Source organism: Monodelphis domestica, chromosome 6 (genome assembly GCF_027887165.1).
Source record: "Monodelphis domestica isolate mMonDom1 chromosome 6, mMonDom1.pri, whole genome shotgun sequence".
In the NCBI taxonomy this organism is placed as follows: domain Eukaryota; kingdom Metazoa; phylum Chordata; class Mammalia; order Didelphimorphia; family Didelphidae; genus Monodelphis; species Monodelphis domestica.
This window is the reverse complement of record NC_077232.1, coordinates 249,596,716-249,613,491: the sequence shown is the minus strand read 5'-3', so window position 1 is coordinate 249,613,491 and position 16,776 is coordinate 249,596,716. Positions and strand designations below refer to the sequence as shown.

Sequence of the window (16,776 nt, the reverse complement as noted above, 5' to 3'; positions counted from 1 at the left end):
TAAAAAGTGTTCTGAGAAAGGATCCATGGGCTTTACCAGACTTCTTTAAAAAAACAAAACTAAAAGCAACAAAGCACTTTACTTTCTGGTTTGGTGACAGCTCTAAGACAGAAGAGTAAAGACTAGGCAAATTGGGTTAAATGACTTGCCCAGAGTCACACAGCCAAGAAGCATCTGAGCATGGATCTGAACCCAGGATATCTCGTCTCTAGGGCTGGCTCTCAATCTACTGAGCCACCTAGTTGTCCCCAGTCAGACTTCTGAAAAGGTCTTGTTCTGAACCCTTACTCTACTTTAGAGAATAAATGGTTTATCCAAAGTCAGACAGATAATGAGTATCGGGATGGAATTTGATCCCAGGTCTGCTGACCCCAAATCTAAACAATGACATCTTTCTATTAAACAGGATCATGCTTTCCCCCTCATTCTTCTCCTATGTTTTAGGATTAAAGAGTAGAAAGGGTCTGCCAAGATCTTCTCAAAGAACCCCTTAATTTTAACACTAACAAAACTAAGGCCCAGACAAGTTTAGGTGATTTTCCCAGTGTCCCAGAGGTTAATGACAAAGTTGAAATTTGAAGCCAGATTGTCTGACTACGAAATACAGGCTTCTTTCCCCAAAATCCTAATGAATCTTTTATCTATGTACTGTTCCCAGATACTTTAATCTGAGGAATGTTTCTTTCTATAATTAAAATCTTGAGAAAATTTCAATTCCATCCAATACATATTTATATGTCCACTAGGAGATGCAAAGGTAAATGCAGCACAGTCTTTATTCTCTGTAAATTTATCCTCTACTAGAAGACAGAAATCAAAATCACAAGCGAATCAGAATCCAACCTGTGCCATTAGGTAGAGAGTATTATGAGATTACGGAGGATGGGCATGTTACATCAGGGGTAAAGGGAATCAGAGAAGGCTTAAAGAACAAGGTACCATTTGGACATGGCCTTAAAGGTTGGGTGGATTTGGACAGCTCTAAGAGGGAAATCCAGGCATGGGATATGGCATAAACAAAAGGAAGGAGGTGAGAAAGCAACTGGACACATTTAGGGAATGTGAATAAGGTACACAGAGGTTGATGAGGAGATGAGGAGATGAGGAGAGACAATTTTGTGAAGGACTCTGATTAAGAAGCAAAAATTCTGCAAAATGGCAGAAAATGAATATTAAAAATTATAAAGTAATTGATCTATAATCTGGGGGGGGAATTTTTAAAAATTAAAAAAAGGATAAAGACCTACCTGTCAAAAAAAAAAAAGATGCTAAGGAGCTTGTTCTTTATTTTCTAGAAAATGGGAATTAATAAAAGATTTTTGAGCAGGGGTTGTCCTGAACCAGGGTAATGGATGTTGGAATGGAAATCCAATCCAATCCAATAGACATTTATTAAATACCTACCTTAGAGCAGCCAGGAAGCATAATGGGTAGATATAATGGTGGGCCTGGGGTCAGGAAGACCTGAGTTCAAATCCAAACTCAGACACTTGCTAGCTGTGTAACTCTGGGAAAGACCCTTAAACCTATTTGCTTTAGTTTCCTCATCTGCAAAATAAGCTAGAGAAGAAAATGGCAAACTACTCTAGTGGCTGCCCAGAAGATCCCAAATAGAGAAACAAAGAGTCAGAAATGGCTGAAATGACTGAACAACAACCTGTGGCAGGCACTTTGTTAAGCCCTGGGAATACAATAAAAAGAAAGGCAATTTGTTCCCTTGAAAATGAGTACGGATGGCACATAAAAGGAGGCAGGAAAATGGAATTGGAAGTGAGGGTTACCCAGAATGGGGAATCATCTAGTAACATGAAGTTGAAATAAAAAACAGAAAGGGCATCAGATGTAGAGAAGAACGAGCTCCAAAGTCCAGTTTCTGTCCTTTACAAAGGAAGGCATTAGGAGGACATTGATACTCTATCCTTTGGCATTGCAATCAGAAGGGAGAGGAGGCTGAAGGATGTGCTGCCAATCAATGCTTTTTAATCAGTTTATAGGGAAGAGACTAGAGATGAGATTAGAGCTATACCTTGGAGGAGGAGCATCTACTATGGGGGTTGACAAAGCCAAGCTGTGTGGTAGATGCAGAACTGAGGTAAAAAGGAGATGATACATGTAAGAAATAAGTAGAAGATGCCCAATTTGGCAGATGATTACATGTGAGACTGCAGTCAAAAATGATGAGGATGAGTCTGAGTGACTAGGAGAATAGAGGTGCTATTAATTGATCCCAGAAAGTCAGAAGGATAATCTGTTTGGGAGTAATGGGAATGGGAATGATGAATTCAGCTTTAGATATGTTGAGTTTGATGCATCAAAAGGAAATTGGGGTAGAGATATAAAGTAGGCTATTGGGAATGTGAGACTAGAACTTTGGGGGAAAAAATTTAGGGCTGGAAGTTTAGGCTTGGCAGCTATTTGATCGACATTTGGACAAGGTTAAGGGGATGATGTTCTAGATCTCAGATTTCATCGTGGTGGGGAATTCCCAATGTAAAAAACCCCTGTCTGTGGTCACACATTTATTAACTTTTTTTAAAACTTTACTTTCTGTCTTAGAATCAATACTATTGTGTATCGATCCAAAGGCACAAGATCTGTAAGGACTAACCAGTTGGGGTTTAAGTGACTTGCCTAGGGTCACTTAGCTAGGAAGTGTCTGAGGCCAGATTTGATCCAAGGACCTCCCATCTCTGCGCGTGGATCTCTATCCATAGACTTAGCTGCCCTTCACATTTACTATTTATAAGGCTATGATTTGTACACTTCTCTTGCTAATTCTCAGGTTTGCCCTCTATACTGTGCATTTATCTTCTAGAGGGATGTGAACCTTGGGATCTAGAAATCAAACATATTTTGTATATTATATAGTCAACATATATTTGGTTTGTTTGTTTCTTAGGAGCATAGCAGCTACAGACCATGAACCAACAGATGCACGGAAAACATTTCCTTGTTTTGATGAGCCCAACAAAAAGGCAACTTACACAATATCTATCGTCCATCCAAAAGAATATAGTGCACTTTCAAATATGCCAGTACAGGTGAGTATGCAAAAAATAAAAATAAAAACTACTTATGAAGACAGTCTATGTACAAAGCAAGAGGGTTCTCTATCCTTGTTGGCTTCTTCAACATTTCAATGGATCTATAGATTTGTAAATATTCCTTCCCTTGGTACCATCTTGAATTAATTAACTAATGCGCCAAAAGGCATTTGTTAAGCCCTTACTCTGTGCCCAATACTCTAATAAGTGCTCGGTATACAAATACAAAATTGAAATTCCTTACCTCAAGAATTCATCTTCTTGATATAGTCCAACCTTTTAATAGTAATAGTGTTTATTCTTGATAAAACAAATTGAAAAAAATCTTTTTCTCCATAATCTTTTATTTATTAGAATGTGAATTCTTAAATTTGGATAAAGAATTTCTCAAAAGAGATAGTAAATGGGCAAATATTCATTCGGTTTAAGTACAGATGATAATATCAATGAGTAAAATATAATTTTTCATTTTCTAAAGAGAATGGAGGATTTGGATGACAAATGGAACAGAACAGTTTTCATAAAGTCGGTTCCAATGAGCACTTACCTGGTGTGCTTTGCTGTTCATCAGTTTGACTATGTGGAGAAATTTTCAGATAAAGGAATTCCTGTAAGTCACATTTTTAATCTTTCAATGTTTATCATTTATGCTTTGGATCAGAATTTTCCAACTTTTTCCTCCATTTCACTCCTTTCTTTTCTCCAGAGTTGGCTTTGCATAGAGAGCCAGGAAATTGACTCCACAATGTCTATGAGTTTAGTACCATGACAGACCCTCAAAGTTTAATTACAAGAAGCACAGTCTACAACTTTTAAGTGTTACACATAAATCAACAAATCAAGTGAACAATTTTTTAGTAAATGCTTACTATGTATTGGAGGGTGTACGTATGTCCAAGGAGACTAGTATCCTTATAGTATGGGCTGGTGAAGCCCAGAGCTGTTCATCCTCCTTTGGTGTCCACCTACCACCCAGCTCTCACCTGTGACTCCAAGAAGCTATAGCATGTGTAGTAGCTATGCCTTGGAAAAACCATCTCAGCAGATGGGCTAACCCAGGTTGAGGGCAACTGACAGACCATAAATCTGTCAGTGGATTAGGCAGATATGTACCCCAAGCTTCCGCTGGTAGAGTGGATTAGAGGAGAACAATTCATTCCGATGGCCACGAAGGAGACTGAAGTAAATGTTGTGGAATGCTTAGACCTTGTGGGCCATCACAAGTTATCCTGACTTTTGTCTTGCCACTGGATGTTAATGATTCTGGAAGAGACAGTGAAACTGAAGACTTTGTGCAACTCTGCCACTTAAATCCAGTTCATATACAAATCAAGATCACTCCATAATGTCATTGGTCTTCTTTGAAAATGAAGGACAAACAACAACTATGTACCAGGTACTGTGATAAGAGCTTGGAATACAAATACAAGCAGAGAGGAAGACAATCTCTTCCCTCAAAGAGCTTCTTATACAAGAAGAATACATTCAGGAAGATGTTCAAAAGTAGGATTGTATTGTGGGGAGCAGGACATGGTAGAGAAAGTCTAGAGAATCAAGCATGGAGCTGAAAGAGGAATAAAGGTTTGGCTGGCTTGAATATGTTCTTTAAAATGAAGTGGTTCTGGGAGGAATCAGCCAGTCAGAGGAAGATACCCTAGAGGCAGAATATGCTTTCAGTATGTAAAGTCCAGGTGAAGGGTGACCATAATACAGCTACCAATAATCATTCAATGGGCAAACATTTGTTAAGTTCTACAATGTGCCAACTAGATGGCACAGAGGATTGAGTGTTTGAACCTGGAGTCAGGAAGACTCAACTTCGGCATTCAAATCTCTTAGACACTAGCTATGTGAACACTGGGATAAGTCCTTTAACCCTGTTTGCCTCAGTTTCTTCATCTGTAAAATATGATGGAGAAGGGAATGGTGAACAACTCCATTATCTTTGCCAAGAAAATCTCAAACAAGTTCACAAAGTCAGACATGACTGAAACAACAGAAAAATAATAATAATGTGTCAGGCATTGACCTAGGTGCTGTTGAAATAAGGAAAAAGAAACAAACAAAGTCCTTCAGAAGTTCATTGATAGGTGACATGTCGGATGAACAATCATTTACTAAAACAAGGGTGTTAAAAATTCACTGAAAATCAGATATTAACTCCAAAAGGCCACAGAGTTCAAATAAAATGATTCCTTCACAGGAATTATTCTAATCCTCTCCCTTCTACCCCTACATCTTTAGATTAATGTATATATCTCTTTTGAACTTATGATGTCCTGATGTTCACAAATGAATGAAAAACTAGTTATATTACACACTTACTATGGTCAAGTCACTGCTCCACAGTGATTTGGGTTCTTGATTCTCCTGATGAGATCCAAAGTTTCTCAAAGGAAGAAATTGTATCTTTGTCTATCCCTCCAGAACCTGGTACCATTCCTCATGTATAAGAAATGTGTAATAAATGGTTGTTGAATTAGGTAGTGAGTCCTTTTTGAAATGAGCATTCTGAAATTTGGACAGGGGCATGCCCCCACTGAAGGGAAAGGAAGGGTATTTCTCAAATCTTTGTGAATCTGACTCATGGATAATGTCGTGCTACAGTCATATGGATTCCCTGAATTTCAGCATCTATTCCTTATCACTTGTACATGAAACCCATATTAGTAGGGTCTATCCAGTGTCCCCATAGCATGCCCTAAGAAAAATCCAATAGGGGTATTTCTCTTGGGCAAATGTCCCCAAACAGGTTGTCATTCAGTCATGTCCAACTCTTTGTGGCCCCATGGTATACATTGTGTGTGTGTGTGTGTGTGTGTGTGTGTGTGTGTGTGTGTGTTTTAGCTAAAATACTGGAGTAGTTTGCCATTTTCTTCTCAAGCTCATTTTATTGATGAGGAAGCTGAGGCAAATAGGTTTTTATGACTTGTCCAGGGTCACATAGCTCATAAGTGTCTGAAGCTGGATTTGAACTCAGGAAAATAAATCTTCCTAACTCCCAACTCAGAACTTTATCTACTACACCACCTAGTTGCTCATGCCAGACTCTTTGTGACCTGACCCCATGAACTTTTCCATGGAATTTTCTTTGTAAAGATATTGGAGTGGCTTGCCATTTTCTTCTCTAGAGTGCCTCCATTTTACAGATGAAGAATTGGGGCAAATAGAGGTTAAGTGACTTTGCCCCATAGCCACTAAGTGTCTGTGGCCAGATTCTGAACTCAGGTCTTCCTGACTCCAGGCCCAGTGCTTGACCCACTGACTCACCTAGCTTCCTCCTTCTCAGGCAACATCCCCATGAACATAGTTTCCATGAGAAAATGTCTCCAGCACTTATCCTGGTAGTAAGTGATACTTTGAGATGACCTCCAGCCACAGTAAAGGGCACTGCTAGTAAATATCAGTGTGAGGTGTGAAAATGAAACACCACAGGGAAAAGCAAGACCTTTTTTACCTTGTGTTGGCCATGCAGATGATTGCCAGTGACCTTTTTCTTTCTTAATATAGCAAAGGGAACTTTATTTAAGATTGTTCTTGGCCTTCAGCACACAACAGATGTGTGTTCTTTGCTAGCTAGAGCTCTTTTTCTTCTGTAATTTCCTTGCATATACATCCATTACCTATTGGATTTATGATGAAATGGATTTTAAATATTTTTTTCAGTTATTATTGAAAATTTTCCTTATTTTTGGAATCTAGGCAAAGTAAAATGGAAGACTTTGAATTGTAGGAAATAATTTTGAATAGCATATGAATATAATGATGATGAATAGCATATGAAAATAATATTTTAAATTCCTAAAATGAACAAAGAAAAAATGATACCAATATAATAAGTTTATAATAGTGTAAGGGGTAAGTGGGGTTAATTTTAAAAGGGTTGGACTTGATTATTTAAGAGTGTGGTCACCAGGAATTTAATTCATTTCAAAGAGATTTATTTAAAATTTATATACAAAATGTAGAAAGAGTGAAGTAAGTAATCAGAGCAAGGATAAGGTAAGATATCTAGCCTAAACACTAAGTAATTTGCTCCTGACCCCTGGGCAGGGAGAGGTAGTTCTTAATGGGAGGGCCCCTGGCCCTTGTAACCTAGGCCCTGGGGATGCAGGGAATCTCTCTCAAGAGGACAGGTCTCTCCTGAGATTAGTCTCTTCTGAATATTCAGCAGTTAAGAGTCAGCTTTTCACTCACCTCATGTCAGTCTAAAGGAGCAGGGTCTCAGGTCCAGTCAGCAGATCTTTCTGCCCCTCTTCACCAGCCTCAACTTGAAAGTATAAAGAATTGAACTCGTCAGGAAGTTGTTACTCCCTTTTAAAGACATTTTCTCTTGCATCACTTCCTGTTTCTTCCTTTAATTTTACATCCACCAATCACAGTTGACACTCTGCTCTAGAACTGCCCAGAAAACAAGTCAGTCAATTCTGATTTGTCACCCACTATTGCACACATGGGTCACAGACCTCCCACTTAATGATTAAGTGGGATGTTTACACTTTTGGTGATTAGTTCTAAAAAATAGGCCTGGGTTACAATTTAAATCTTTACAATCAGGGGAGAGTTAATTACTTTCATTTTCACAATCAGGGGAGAGTTAAATTTAATCTTCACAATAGGAATAAACAATTATGTAAATGTGATTGTGGAAGTTGTAAATCAAAATGGATTGTTTTTCAATGAAGTTACATTTCTTCACTTAGCATCAGGAATGGCTATTAGCCTTAAATTAGTTTTCTGAAAAGGGTCATGAGATGATGCTGGTTTATCCTGGTTTTCTCACCTGGTGTCCCAGTTCAAAGCCTACAATTGAGGCCTCCAATTCTTTCTTCTCCGTCTCTTCTTAGCCCATAAATCCTACTTCTGACTCATCATTCCCCTGAAATGGCTTTCTCCAAAGTTACCTGTGATCTCAGAGTTGCCAAATCCAATGTTCTTTTCTCAGTCCTCATTCTCCTTGATCTCTTTGTGTATTTTGACCCTGTTGGTGAAACTCTCCTCCTGTGTGCTCTATTCTCTCTAGGTTTTTAGGGCACCCACCATTCTCTCTTGGTTCTCCTCCCCCTACTCTGACCATTCCTTCTTAGTCTTCTTTTTGGATCCTCCTCCAGATCATACCTCCTTCATCATAGATACTCCACAGGTTTCTCTCTAAGGCCTTCTTCTTTTCTCTCTCTATACCTCCACTTGGTGATCTGATTGGATTCCATGGATTTAATTACTATCTTTCTATACTGAAGGTTCTTGGATCTATCTATCTTTCCCTAATCTCTCTACCACTCAAGAGCCTTTCAAACATCTCAAAATGGGTTCCAGTAGACATCTTAAATTCAGTATGTCTAAAACAAACTAATTATATTTCCTTTTCCTTCTTCTACAACTACCTTCCCTATTACTGTAAAGGGCAATGCCACCCTTCCAGTCCCTTTGGCTCATTTTACTCTTCACTATCTTTCACTTCCAATATCCAATCTATTTCTAAGACCTATCTATGAAGTGCACCTTTGTGACATCTTTGGAATTTATTCCCTTCTCTCCTGTGACCCTGACCTCATTAGAGCAGGATCTCATCACCTCGTGTCTAGATAAGTGCAATAGTTTGCTGGTGGGTCTGCCTGCCTCAAGTCTCTGTCCACACCAATCCATCCTCTATGCACCAAAGTGATTTTTCCTGAAGTGAAGGTCCAGTGATATCATTCCCATACTCAATTAACTCCAGTGGCTCCCTATCACTTCTAGGATAAAATACAAAATCCTCCATTTGGCATTCAAAGACCTGCATAACCTAGTCTTATCCTGCCTTTCCAGTTACCTTACACCTTACTACCTACTATATATTCTTTAATTCATTGACACTGGTCTCACTGATCCACAAAAAAGACACTCCATCTCTTGACTCTGTGTATTCTCTCTGGCTGTCTCCCAGTCCTGGAATGTTCTTCCTCAACTTCTTTTACTGGATTCCTTTACTTTCTCTGAGTTCCAACTAAAAACCCAACTTCTACAGGAAACTTTTCCCAACCTCCCTTAACTCTCTTAATTTCCTTTCTTTAATTATTTTTTATTTATGCTGCAGATGTATTGCTTGGAAATATTTGTTGCCTCTCCCGTGAAGCTGTTAGTTCCTTTAGGATAGGAATTGTCCATTATCTCTCTCTCTTTTTGAAGAAATTGTTATTCCTGATGGTTAGCATAGTTGTCTGGCCCAGAGTAAATACTTAAAAACATTCAAACTCTGACTGAATGTGTAACCTTGTTATATGACTGCTTGGTCAGGTGTACAGTCAGATATTAGCCCATGTTGTGAAATGCCCTCCCCACCATCTTAGCTGTATTATCAGTACCAGGTTCTAAATAAATTAACTAAGTTATCCAAAGAGCTTCTCCTGAAAGAGCAGACTGAAGACAATGAAGCAGAAGATCATAGAGAAATAAAAATGGGCACATGCACAACTTAAGTTAGTATTTATGATAGATGTATAATACGTATGTGGAAGTTGAAATTTAAGATGGGTTACTGCAGAGAAATTATAACCTCCTCATATTTCATTTCTTTGGTCCCTCTGTTGTGATTTTAAAAAGATTTGGGATTTTTAATGGACAGTGAGGTCAGTATATATCAATAGTGTAATGCAGATACAAAAAAAAAAAAAGCTAACATAACTTCAGATAGTATATTAAGAGATTAAGAGAAGTTCAATTCCCAGAACAAAGGAGGTGATAATCCTGCCATACTCTGTCCTGCTCACACCACACTGGCAGCACTGTGTTGAGGTCTGGGCACCAGATTTTATTTTATTTATTTTTAGATTGGCACTTCCTATCTTGCTTAGGCTGGCAGTGTAGCAGCTTCCCACTGTTTGACATAGAAGTATTAATTTACTCCATTTCTCCCCTTTATAGGCATAATGGTGGTCTGTCTGCCTGAGGCACTATATTTTAGGAAGAATATTGACAAATTGGAACAGGCCAACAAAGATAATAAATAATAGATGGATACCATGTTATACAGTGATCAGTGGAAAGAAGGGCTGTTGAGTCTGAAGAGGACAGGCTTTAGAGGAATGTCTGAAAGACTGTCATAGAGGGAAAAAAAAAATTAAACTTATTCTGCTTAACCCCGAATGGTAGAATTAGGAACAATCAGTGAAAATTTTAGAGAGGCAAATTTAGACCTCATAGAAGGAAAATTTCCCAATAATTAGTGCTATTTCAAAGTATAATGGGCTGCCTTGGCAGTAATTTTTTTTGTTCTTTTGTTTTTGTTTTTGTTCTTATTGAAGGTTTGCAAGAAGAGGCTGCAGGTCCTCTTGTTTAAGATTTTACATAGAAGAGGCAGCTAGGTAGCACAGTGGAGAGACCACCAGGCCTGGAATTTGGAAGATGTAGGTTCAAATCTGACTTCAGAAACTTCCTGGCAGTGTGATCTTGGGCAAGTCACTTAACCCCTATTGCCTAGCTTTTACTACTCTTCTGCCTTGGAACCAATACTTAGTATTGATTCTAAGACAGAAGCTAAGAATGAAAAAAAAAAGATCTTATAGAGAGGGACAACTAGGTGACACAATGGATAGAGCACCAGGTCTGGAGTTGGGAGTACCTGATTTAAAAAATCTGGTCTTAGGCACTTCCTAACTATGTGACCTTGGCTAATCATTTAACCCTATTTGCTTAGCCTTTGCCCTTCTGGTTTATAATTGTTAGTAAAACAGAAAGTGAGGCTAAAAAAAAGGGCCTTATAGAGAGCTTTATAGCTCAGGTGCCCCATCTTTGTTTTTTTTTATGACACAATAATAATCTACTACATTCACATATTAAAATTATGAACATTACTGTATCAAAAGAAAGGATATTATGGATAGTTTCAGAGAGACCTGAAACAATTTGTAAGAACTGATAAAGAGCAAAATGAGCAGAACCAGAAGAATAACTTAAAGAATATCTACATATAATAAACATAAATTCCTTTAAAGATTTTTGGAGATCTGATGAATACAATGGCCAACCACAATTCCACAGAACTCATGAGGAAGTAGGCTTCTAGATATGGAAAGATGCAGAATGAAAAACATTTTTGACATAGCCAATGTGGAAATTTGTTTTCTCTGACTAGGCATATTTGTGGCACAGTTTGTTTTCCCCTCCATTTTTAAAGGGAGGAGGGGAAAAAAGACTTGTTAACTTAAAAATGTACATTTTTAAAGATGTGCTCAAAGGAATAGAGGTGATGAAGGACTAGATTAGAGTGACAGTGAAGACAGAAAGTAGGACCTAAATCCTAGACTCACTTGAGCATGGGTATTTGGAAGAAGAACATGGAGAAATTGAGAGGAGGACTTGATCTGAGGGAAAGCCATAATGAGTTCAACTTTAGACACATTGAGTTTTGAGGTGAAAATGGACCATCCAGGTGAAGATACCTTGAAGGAAGTTGAGAGTAGGTTAGAGAAATGGGTAAAATTACGGGGTAGAATCTGAGAGTCACAAGCAAAGAGGTATATGCACAAAACTGTAAAGTAGGATCAATTTAGTGAAGAAGAGTATAAAAAGAAAAAAGAGCATGTCTAAGACTTGAGCATTGAGAAATGACTAAAGCTACTGTGAGATACAGGGGGAAGAATAGGTGTCCAAAAAGCACACCAAAATGGTAAATGGGTGAACTAGAAACAACAAAAACAAATATCCTTTCTCATATAAGCCAAGACAATAGTGATTTTAAAAAAGAGAACATGTTTTAGCCTCTCCCAAGTGGGCTCATGGGAAATGCTCTCTGACATGGACAAGAGCATCAAAATCTACAGGGAGGTAAGAGCCTGAAACCTGGGAGGATACTATTAGATTTGCTAAGAAAGTCATTGTTGATCATTCAATTTCCTCAATAGAGGAAAGAGAATGAAGTTGAACTGCAAGGGGGTTGGGGAGGAAATGGGTGGTAAGGAAGTAGTCTTTAGGTAATAGAGAGTTGGAAATGGAAGTTTTATTGAGATGAGAGTTTAAAGATGAGTTTTCCTGGCTTCTCTCTCTCTTGCCTCCTCCAGCATATTTTACAAATAAAAAAACTGATGCAAACAGGGTGAAGTGACTTGCCCAAGGTCAACTTGAACCCCTCCCAATACAGCTGGTTTTTCTGGGACTTAACTTCTGCTCCTGTCTTAGTCTTGGCAAAGCAGTACTTGCCCTATTGCTTTCTTTTTTCTTTTCGCCTTTCTAGAACTTACCACAGGGTTTTGCTCACAGCAGAAGCTTAATCAGTAGTGGTTAACTTGAAAGAAATTGAGTGACAAATACAATAAAAGAGCAAGATTATTTAGATTATGTGGATATGTGTTCATTAAATAAATAGAAACAGAAGATAAGATCAGATTTAGAAATGAAAGGATCTTTAGAGGTCATTTAGTCCAAATTGAAGCTAAAGGAGAAGCTATTTACCTAGATTCCCAGAGTCAGCAAATCAGGATTCCACCTCAGTTTCTTAGCCTCTAGGATTATACACTTTCCCTTTTAAGAGACATGCTGTCACTTGTTTCACTCATGTTTGACTCTTTGTGCCCCCATTTGAGGTTTCTCTTGGCAAAAATATTGGAGTCATTTGCCATTTCCTTCTCTTTCTCATTTTAAAATTGAAGAAGTTGAGGCAATCAGATGTGAGTGACTTATCCAGGGTCACACATCTAGTGTCTGAGGTCAGATTTGACCTCGGGAAGATGATGAGTCTTCCTGACTCCAGGCTTGGTACTCTATCCATTGTGCCTCTTAATTGTCCCAGAGAAGATAGAATGAGTTAATATTATAAAGGGTTTTCTAAGTCTTAAAATCCTATATAAATGTTATTATTATTATTATTATTATTATAACTATGCAAATAAGTTTCAAGGAGGGGTAGAGATAAGTGATTACCGACTAGAGAGAGAACGGGTTTTCCTAGATTAACTGGTTGTAGCATCTTAGCTGGGCATTACAGGTTTCAAAAAATAAATGAGTTGGAGCCAGAGGCAAGTAGGGTGATACATTCTCGCATGAACAGCCAAGAAGAATACTGAATTGTCTAGTTTAGCTGGAAGGGAAAAGAGGAGATGCATCAATAAATTAGCTAATAAGTAGCAAACTAGTATATGGTAGTCACTGCTAGGCACAGGTGATTCAGACATTTGGTCCTTTTTCAGTTGTATTCTACTCTTCATGAACCCCATTTGGGCTTTTCTTGACAGAGATATTGGAGTGGTTTGCCTTTTCCTTGTCCCATTCATTTGAGTGAGGAAACTCAGGTAATTAGGGTTAAATGACTTGTCCAGAGTCACACAGCTAGTAAGTGTCCAAGGTCTGATTTGAATTCAGGTTTTATTGACACCAAGCCTGGCACTCTATTCCAGATGATGATACTAACACAAAAATGAAGCCGTCTCTTCCCTCAAGTACCTCATATTCTAGACACAAATTGTTCACAGATAAACAAGTATTGATATATTATTTTAAAAACCATTAAAGTTGTTCAGTTTAGGTGAGAAGCTCTGAGAGTTTGGTCTAGGGGGGCCAGTGTGAGCAGGAATAAGGGGATGGATGTGAGAGACATAGTGGATGTAGAATTGGCAAGGATTATCTTTTGGCCATTTCCTGGTCCCCATCATCCCATCAGTTGCCAGGTATTAGGAGATGGGAGACCCTGGGTTCAAATGTGGCCACAGATACTTCCTATCTGTGACATCCTAGACAAGCCACTTAAGCCCAGTTTCCTATCCCTTACCATTCTTCTGCTTTGGAATGGATGCTTAGTATTGGTTCTAAGACAGAAGATAAGAGTTTAAAAACATCCCAGACTTATTAAGTACCTCTTATGTGCCAGGCACTGTGTCAAGCACCAGAAAATGAATGAGAGTGAAGAGGTAAGGATGACTCTTCAAATGATGAATAGTGATAGCTAGCATTTAGATAGAGCCCATTATTTACAAATATGATTTCATCATCTGGAAGAACAAAAGACTAAGAATATCAAGGGAATTAATGAAAAAAATATGAAGGAAGGAGGACTAACAGCACTAGATATCAAACTATACTATAAAGCAGTAAACCTCAAAAAATTTAGAACTAAGAAAGAGAGTGGCAGATCAGTGGAACAGAGTAGATAATTAACACATGGTAATTAATGTCCATCACAACTTAGCATTTGATAAACCCAAAGATCCAAGCTTTTGGGAAAGGAACTCACTGATAGAAACTGCTGGAAAAACCAGAAAGCAGTATGGCAGAGACTAGGCATGGACCAACATGTCACACTATACTCTAGGATAAAGTCAAAATAGATACTTGATCTAGAAATAAAAGGTGATACCATAAACAAATTAAAGGAACATGGAAAAGTTTACCTGTCAGATTTATAGATAAGGAAAGAATTTATGACCAAACAAGTTATAGAGAACATTATGAAAAAATGGAATGGATAATTTTGATTAAATTGAATTAAAAGTTTTTGCACAAATAAAACCAATGAAACCAAATCTGAAAAAATATATATTTATAGCAAGTATCTGACAAAAGCTTCATTTCTAAAATAGATGGAGAATGGAGTCACTTTTACAAGAATACAAAACATTCCCCAATCAAGAAGTGGTCCAAGGATATGAACAGGCAGTTCTCAGAGGAAGAGATTAAAACTTTCCAAAGTCATATTTTAAAATGCTTCAAAAACCAACTGCTTGATCACATGGGCTGATGGGGATATGATTGGGGAAGTAGACTCTAAAAGATCACCCTAGTGCAATTATCAATAATAGGGAAATAGGTCTTGATCAATGACACATGTAAAACCCAGTGGAATTGCTTGTTGGCTATGGGAGGGGAGTGGGAGGAGAGCAGGGAAAGAACATGAATCTTGTAACCTTGGAAAAATAGTCTAAATTAATTAATTAAGTAAAATTTTTCAAATAAAAAATGCTTCAAGTCACCACTGATTAGGGAAAAGCTAACTAAAACAACTCTGAGATACCACCTTACACCTATCAGATTGACTGACATGACCAAAAAGAAAAAGAATTAATGTTGGAGGAGGGAAAACTCAGTGGGAAAACTGAGACACTAATACACTGTTGGTGGAAATATTTCTAGAAGAAAGTGGGTTTATGGAGAAAGATTTCAAATTCCATTTCATGCATCCTGAATTTGTATTCCTGTGGGGCTTTCCAGTGGAGATGTCCAGCAGGCATTTGGAAATGAAGGATGTATATGTAGCATCACAGTGAGATAAAGATGGACAACTCAGGCAGAGCCAGGTGGTGGAAGACCTGAACTGTCAATTTGTTTAAAAATTATTGGATAGACAGAAGGGAGTCTGAAATTTTTGAAGGAAAATTTGTTGGGCCTTAAAAGATGGAAGAAGAAGAAGGAAAAAAAAAGATGGAAGAAAGGAATCCTAAAGAAAGCAGGAGAGGAATTGAATAGAACTGTCTGTCCAGAAGCCCCAAGCACTATGTCTGGGAGGTCTGCCTGAACAAAAGACACTGTAGTTTAAGTTGATCAGTGTACAAATGAATGCCTTCACTCTGGTGAATGTTTTAGTGTCTAAATCCTGGGATCCCAAATGATCTGCTGCTAAATAAATACAGGTAGAACTGGGATTTCCAAATGGCAGATACCGTGATGACACGGTGGAGAAAAAAGTATATTTGGCTTTTCAAAAGTATGCAGATAGCAAGTGGTCTACATTGCAAAGGTACAGCTTGGCTAAAGGTACCATACTTTTAGGAGGTTGCAATCCCATAGCCTGTGGCTGGCTAGCTAAGCTGATTACAGCAGAGGTCATTAGGATGGATCACAAATGTAAGAGCAGAATGAGCTTTTTTCAAGGAGTCAACAGAGGATGACAAATGAAAAGGCAGATAATTTTACTCTGAGTGGATCTGCTCATGGAAATTCTCCAACCATCATTGCTAGGAGTACTGTGTTGTCACTACTACACAATAATAATCATAGTGAGCATTGATATACTGAGGTTATTTTTCATATATTGGTATATATATGCATATATATATATATGATTTGAAAAGTGCCTTACAAATATCTCATTAAATCCTTATAACAACCCTAGGAGATAAGGGATATTATTATCCCCATTTTAAGGATAAGGAAATTAAAGAAGACAGAGGTAAAGTAATTTATTTGGGGTTACATAGCTAATAGCATATAAGGCAGGATTTGAACACAGTTCTTCCTAACTCAAGGCCCAGGGCTCTATCTTCTGTATTACTTAGCTGCCTAAGCAATGAAATAGCTAGGGGCAACTAGGTAGCTCAATGGATATAGAGACAGGCCTGGAGATGGGAGGTCCTGGGTTCAAATTTGGTTTCAGACATTCCTTAGTTGTGGGGTAAGTTGCTTATCCCTAATTGCCTACCCCAATTTCATCGAGGAAAATGACAACGGCAAGGCATCCTTTCAAACCTTTTGGGATGCAGCCAAAGCAGTAATGAGAGGTAAATTCATATCCCTGAGTGCATATATTAACAAACTAGGAAGAGCAGAAATCAGTCAATTGGAAATGCAAATAAAAAACTCAAAAGCAATCAAATTAAAACCCCCCAGCAGAAAACCAAACTAGAAATCCTAAAAATTAAGGGAGAAATTAATAAAATAGAAAGTGATGGAACTATTGACTTAGTAAATAAGACTAGAAGCTGGTACTTTGAAAAAACAAACAAAATAGACAAAGTACTGGTCAATCTAATTTAAAAAAGGAAAGAAG

At 38.0% G+C, this 16,776-nt stretch overlaps 1 protein-coding gene across 1 annotated transcript in view; it reads left to right on the top strand.

Moving 5' to 3' along the window:
* The window catches only part of ENPEP (glutamyl aminopeptidase), a 126,741-nt gene that overhangs the window by 25,344 nt on the left and 84,621 nt on the right, over positions 1 to 16,776 (top strand). The window contains exons 2-3 of the mRNA XM_001363884.4: positions 2,900 to 3,041; positions 3,523 to 3,654. Of these exons, the coding sequence (XP_001363921.2) occupies positions 2,900 to 3,041; positions 3,523 to 3,654 (274 nt within the window). The remainder of the gene's footprint in view (positions 1 to 2,899; positions 3,042 to 3,522; positions 3,655 to 16,776) is intronic.